This window comes from Coloeus monedula (genome assembly GCF_965178545.1).
Source record: "Coloeus monedula genome assembly, chromosome: Z".
NCBI lineage: Eukaryota > Metazoa > Chordata > Aves > Passeriformes > Corvidae > Coloeus > Coloeus monedula.
Window position 1 is genome coordinate 42,977,079 of NC_138822.1, and position 6,520 is coordinate 42,983,598.

Genomic DNA, 6,520 nt, shown 5'->3' on the forward strand with positions numbered 1-6,520 from the left:
GCGGAGGAGGAGGAGGCGGTGGGAGCAGCGGCGGCGGCGGCGGCGACAGCCGACACCGGCCCCACGTTACTTTGATTGACGGCTGAACAAATGTTTCCCCTGTTCGAACGCCGGCGCCGCGGAACGCCGGCGATCTGCGGGCCCCGCCTCGGGCGGCGGGAGAGCGGGGGCGGGGAGGCGGCGGGGAGCCGCCTGATTGGTTGCTGGCCCGAGGCGCGTCAGGGCCCCACGTGGGGGCGAGTCCGGGGCCGCCCCTCTGCCCGGGCCCGCGCGCCCATTTGTCAGCGGCGCAGTGATGGGCATTGGTGCCGAGCGGCGATTAATGGCAGCCCGCCGCCCATTGGTCGCCGCCGCCGCCCTTCATGGGTGGGAGGCGGGGGGAGCGGCCGACGGTGTCGCGGTGCCTGATGGGAGAAGTAGTCCCTGGAGCGGCCGCATGCGGGCAGTCCGGCATCGAAAGGACTCGGACTCCCAGGGTGCCCCGTAGCGGCGGCCTTCCGGCTGCTGTGAATATGTATCAGAATGTTAATGACGAGCCGTTGCTAAATTTGGTCAAAGGAGTCACCTCGGCAGAGCGTGCTGTGGGAGCGGCGCGGAGCGGCGGTTGGGCTGGACCGGGCTGGGCAGGACACGGCTGGGCTGGGCCGGACCGGACCGCGCCGCGCCGACGAGCCGAGCACGGGGCTCCGCTCCGCGCGTTGCCGCCGCCACCACCGCCACTTCCCGGAGTTTCGAAAGGCGAGGAGGGATAAAAGAGAGGAAAAAAAAAAAAAAATATATATATATATAAATAAAGCTGCCCGGACCGTACCGTATTTTTTAATCTTTATCGCTCTTCTAAATTTTTTTTCTAATTAAAAAAAAAAAAAAAAAAAAAAAAAGGCGGTCGAGCAGCACTAGCGGGGGAGATGCGGTGCGGGCAGTAGCAGCGAGGACCGGACCGCCGCACAAAAGGGCACCGCACCGCACGCACCCCCGCCGCGGCAGCGGAGCAGCCTCCCGCCCGCCGCAGCCGCCATCCCCGCCGGGGTTCTGCGCCCCGCTCCGCCCGCCGTCGGGAGAGCCGCAGGCAGCAGCAGTAAAAGTTTTCAGGAGGGGAGGAAAACTGCCGGCGGGGGGAATCTCCGGTGGAGCGCGCGCCGGCGCCGGCGGAGGGGCTTTCCCCGCCCTCCTCCATCTCGCCCTCTGCCGCACGGGGCTCGCAGCCCGCCGGAGCCCGTGGAGCGGCGGCGGCGCTCGGGAGAACCGGCCGGCGTCGCCCGCTGACCGCCCCCGGGGGATGTGGCAGCGGCCCCCGAGCGTTGCGGACGCCGCCGCCGTCGCGCCTCGCTGCTGCCGGCGGTGCCCCGCCAGCCCTGGGGCGGCGGGGCCGGGGCGTCCCTGCCCGCCGTCTCCGCCGCCGCGCCTGCAGCCCTGATCCCCGCCGCTCCCGCCGCCAGCGCCCCCCGAAGCGGCGTGGATGATCCGCGACCTGAGCAAGATGTACCCGCAGACTCGGCACCCGGTGAGTGGCGGCGGCGGCCCCGCGGGCAGCGCTCCGGTGCGGGCACCGCGGAGTTGTAGCCATTTTCTTATTGTTGTCCGCCGCGCCGCCGCCGCCTCTCCGGGTCGGGGTTGGCTTGTTCGAGTTCTCCTCGCCTGGTGCGCGGCGGTCCGGGCGCCAGCCCCGCGTCCCGCGGCTGCGGCCGGTACAGAGGGTCCGAGCGGGCAACACCTCCTCCAGCGGCGGTCCCGCACCGCCGGTGTACACGTCGGGGCAGCATCTCGGGGTGCTTGGGGCATCTCGCCGTCTCCAGCGGACGAGCGGGGACGTGGGGGGCTGCGCCTCGGCGGATCCCGGGTGCGAGGGCCGCGGCGGCGGACGGCGGCGGGCGGGAGGTAGTGACCGGGCGAGAGGGGGCGATTAAAAGACCTGCTGTTCCTTGCTTGCAGGCTCCTCACCAGCCAGCGCAGCCCTTTAAATTCACCATTTCAGAGTCCTGCGATCGGATTAAGGAGGAGTTTCAGTTTTTGCAGGCTCAGTACCACAGGTAAAACTGCCTACTTTCCCCGAGCCCCGCGCGGTCTCTCCTCTCTCCGCTTTCAGTGCCGCGCCTGGAGGGACGGCGGGGCGGGGGCGCGGGACCCCTGGCGGGATCCGGGAGCGGGGCGGACCCGCACCAGCCAGGCGCTCCTCGCCGGCTCTTCCACATCCCGCTCCTCTCCCGACCTTCGGGCGAAGGGCTCCTCTGGGCCCCGAACCGGGCGGTGCGAGCGGATTTTCTTGTTTTCCCCGCGTTCCGTTGCGTGGTTGTTCTTTTTTTTTTTTTTTTTTTTTTTTCTTTTGTTTCTTTTAGTCTTTTTGTTTACTTTTGGGTGCGGAGTGGGGGAGGGAGGGTGTTGATAGAAAAATATGTGTCTGGCTGGGCTCGTCCTCTGATTTTCTTCGAAATGCCGCTCAGGACAGGCTTGTCTTGGCTCGGCCCCCTCGCGCCTTTCATTGACATGTCAAGTGCTGATAACGTGGAAGTGAGGCGGCGAGCTATTTCATTATCCTTAGGTGGAACAGCGCTGTGTCCTCAAAGTGACAAGTGACTTCTGGCAGGATTGTTTAGCGGGCTTCTGAAAACAAAATAAACACTGGAGGTGTTAGTATTTACCACAGTATTCCTTAAATTACGTGCAGTATTTTACTTGCAGTTCGATCGCCAGTAATAGCAAAGAGCAAAAATTAAAATCCACAAGTTTTGCTTCTTGACGCAGTGATATGCATTTGATTCTTCTGTGGGTTGAGTAAAAGAAAGAGATGTTCCTAAAACTCCTAAATAAAAACTCTGAAACCCAAATTACATTTTTGTTTGTAGCTTCTTAAGCTTAACTGTTAAAGATATGAACGAACCCCTGTGTGCTTCTTCTGTGAACCAGTGTCGGTGTTTATTTTTTTTGTCAGAAAAATAATTTTCTGTGTACACCACATGTATGTATGCAGTTCTTTTAGGAGATGAGGATGTTGCACAGTATCCCTTGATAATGGAAAAGTGCAAACCCCCACCCTAAACTCCCAAGCAAGAGCTGGAATACACATTTGTATTTGTGTGGTGTAGAAATGTTTGAAAAGGGAGCAGCCGGTGCTCAGGAGAATGTCACTTTAGTGTGATGAAGTACCCATGCTTTTTCCTTTTTGTCTCTTAAACAGTTTAAAGCTAGAATGTGAAAAACTGGCCAGTGAGAAGACAGAGATGCAGCGACATTATGTCATGGTAAGCAAGCTGCATAACAAATTCGAAATGTCTATTAGCCTGGTATACTGAGACTGACATACATTTGGATTGCTGGAGGCAAGCAGGAAGATTGTAGTAGCGCTGCTGTTGTTGAGGTTCCATCAGTGCTTCCATTATAAATCCTTAGTTTCTGGGGTGTTTTGACTTGTTTGCGGCAGTCAGTATCCTTGTGAAACTGGCTTTTTAACCTTTTAAGCAGTTGAGGATGTTTCTTCCAAATGCTAGCAAATCACTTGTCAGCCCTTTCAAGCTGTGTGCAACTTCTGTAGTGTACCTGGGGGTGATGTTTTCACTTTTGCTGACTTGTCCCAATGGTCATATCTGTAAAATGGCTCAGGATAGTATTTTTTTCTATGATGGAAGTAAGACAAAATTGTACACAAGCTCATGCAAATCCAAAGCCTTCTTCCTAGAAGAGCTGTTGCTCTTAGGCAGCTGAATCATTGTTTCATTAAACTGAGAATGTCAGGGATCTCAGCTGTGAAAGGAATTTCCTCAGTTGTTGTGGTCTGCCTGGTTAAATAATGTGCATAGGAAGACATCTCTAAATACATAATTGTGTGATGGATCATGATAACTGTAGAGGAGCTCTTGCTATCTCTTCTGTTGTACACCTCTGAAGGATTAGCTGTTTTCCATATGCACATGACAAGTAATACTCTTGTATACACAAAAAGAGTAAATAACCTTGAAAAAATCTTAAGCAAGAGCACAAGCAAACGGTAAGGCTCGCAGTGGTCATTTTAATGCCTGATATGCCTAAGTCTTGGAGATTGTTTGGTATTAACATTACACACTGAGCAGAGTTCCCTGCAGTACTCGGGCACAGCAGGACCTACACAGATTGGTGTATCTGCTCTGGCCCTGAATTTCTGTGCTCTTTCTTTTTTTTTATCCTTGCAGTTTAATTGCAGGAATTTTTTTTGTGTGTTCTTTTGTAAAATTTAAAATATTGAATCATTGGTCTGTTAGACATTACTGATTTATGTGTTTATATGCTTGAAGCGCTTTGGGTGTTTTTTTGGCATGTTCTATCCGTGCTAGTGAATAAAATCTTGATCGTTTTCTGCTTCTAATCCTTGACTCCGCGTGTGATTTTTTTTTTTTGGGTCTGTTTTGGCCTTGTTTGACAGCTGTTCTTTGTAAATGTGACATGAAACAATGTAGATAAAGCAAAAAAAAAAAGTTTTTTATGAAATGCTTTCTTTGCAATTCCAGGAACTCTTCAAGGCAAATAAATGTGCGTAAGTCTGTATGTCTTTGTACAGATGATATTTCAGTCATAGGGAATTTCAAAGTAGTTTCCACAATTGCAAGGTCTAACAGAGTAATTTTCTTTTTTTTTAGTATTACGAGATGTCCTATGGGCTGAATATAGAGATGCATAAACAGGTAGGTTAGATAATTTGTTTTGTTGTAAGAATGGTCTGTATAGTTTCTCCTATCAATCTTAAAACAGATGTGTATTCTGTGTGACTTGCTTTAATTGCATGCTTGAGTGCATCAGAATTTTTCTTAACCTGGCCTTGAATCGTCTGTCTCATGTTTGGTATACAGAGCCTTTGTAGGTTACGGTCTTGACTGCCAGTTGTGCATTATTTTCTTGACTTTCCACACTGCAGTTTTTGCACATGCAGGCAATCCTATACTTCACAGGGAGGGTGTCTGTGAGTATGAATGGGTTTGTGGGTTGTGTCTTCCTTTCTGTCTGGTCTCAAACCTTTCGGGTTTACTTTTTGGGATGATGGCTGTGTCATGAATGTGTATTAGGAAAAGGAGTGTGAGTGGAAAAAATGTTTTTTTTTTTAACCTGGGCTGATTTAAGCTGGAGCTACAAATGCAGTTGATGTACAGCCATTTTGATGATTCCATCAGGCTGCTTACTTGGACTTCTGTCCAGAACCATTGTGTCAGCATCTCAAACACAAAAAAGTAAATGAGCTTTCTGTGAGGGTGTAAGCATAGAATCATAAAATGGTTTGGGTTGGAGGGGACCTTAAATATTGTGTGGTTCCACCCCACCCTGCCATGGGCAGGGACACTTTCCACTAGATTAGGTTACTCAAAGCCGTATCCCCCCTGGCCTTGGATACTGCCCGTGATAGGCATCCTCAACCTCCCTGTTCCAGTGTCTCACCATCCTCACAGTAAAGAATTTATCATAATGTCTAAACTAAACCTGCCATGTTTTCAGTTTAAGGCCATTTCCCTTTGTCCGATCACTACATGCTCGTCAAAGGCCCTTTACAGCTCTCTCGTAGGCCTCCTCTAGGTACTGGAAGGCTGCTATCGGTTCTGTGCCTTGAACTCTAGCACTTAGGCCAAGATTAGCAAGAGATTACTCAGCTAGTGCATGATAGTGTAAATGAGAGTTTCTTATTTGATAAATGTGTGTTAACCTTCTCTAGAGGAGAATGAATTAAACATCTGACCTCTTTTCCAGTGAGGGAACTTTTTGTGTAGTGGAGTTTAATACTGACAACTCATTCTAGCAAATGTTTGAGCAATTCGCCACCTTTGCTGGGGAGCATAAACTGCAGAAATAAAGAAATGATTGGATGGGAGAGAAAAGATCTCCTGAAAATTGGTTTTTACGCATTTCCATTCAAAGTTAGGGATTTGGAACTTCTCTGGGTTTGGAAATAGGATTTCTTTATCTTGTTGACAGCAGACATAGAAGTCAAAAGTTCTTTCATGTTATTTATTATATTTTGTATTCCATTAGCATCTCAATGCTATAGAACTGATTAGGGCCGTTTTTGCTAGATGGCATACATATGAAGACACTGCGATTTCCTGTCTCAAAGCATTTTGCATCTACAGCTCCAAACTTATGGAATCTTGTACATACAAGTTATTTTACAGACATATGTAGATCTTTTGAATTCTCTTATGGGTCCTTCTCATGGGTACTGTAAAAGTCAACAAATGCGTTTAACAAATGGCTGACAGGAAAAGGCAGTGATTGCAGCAGATCAGATTGTATGCACATGCTGACTGTCTGGACCTGATCCTTGTCATGAGTGCTGGTGGAAAGATTGGTTACTGACTCTTAAGAGGTGTTGGGTCTGTTCTCAAATCAATATCCAGATTGTTTCAGGTCCCATTAGAGTAAAACACAAAAACAAAATAAAACCAAACAAACCCTCAATCAGTAAAGCTGTAGATATGGAAACAATTCACAAAGACCGGAGTCTTTACAGGCCACCTACATAGCAAATTCTTACAGGCATTTGAAAGCCAGCATTGCAGTCAAACTT

At 50.1% G+C, this 6,520-nt stretch overlaps 1 protein-coding gene across 4 annotated transcripts in view; it reads left to right on the top strand.

Moving 5' to 3' along the window:
* The first annotated feature begins 1,359 nt into the window (after positions 1-1,359).
* Positions 1,360-6,520, top strand: part of LOC309584716 (transducin-like enhancer protein 4) — a 98,232-nt gene continuing 93,071 nt past the window's right edge. For all 4 annotated transcript variants that reach the window (XM_082300910.1, XM_082300911.1, XM_082300912.1 and 1 more), the window contains exons 1-4: positions 1,360-1,504; positions 1,933-2,030; positions 3,176-3,239; positions 4,608-4,652. In XM_082300910.1, coding sequence (XP_082157036.1) covers positions 1,460-1,504; positions 1,933-2,030; positions 3,176-3,239; positions 4,608-4,652 — 252 coding nt within the window. In that variant the 5' untranslated portion in view covers positions 1,360-1,459. The remainder of the gene's footprint in view (positions 1,505-1,932; positions 2,031-3,175; positions 3,240-4,607; positions 4,653-6,520) is intronic.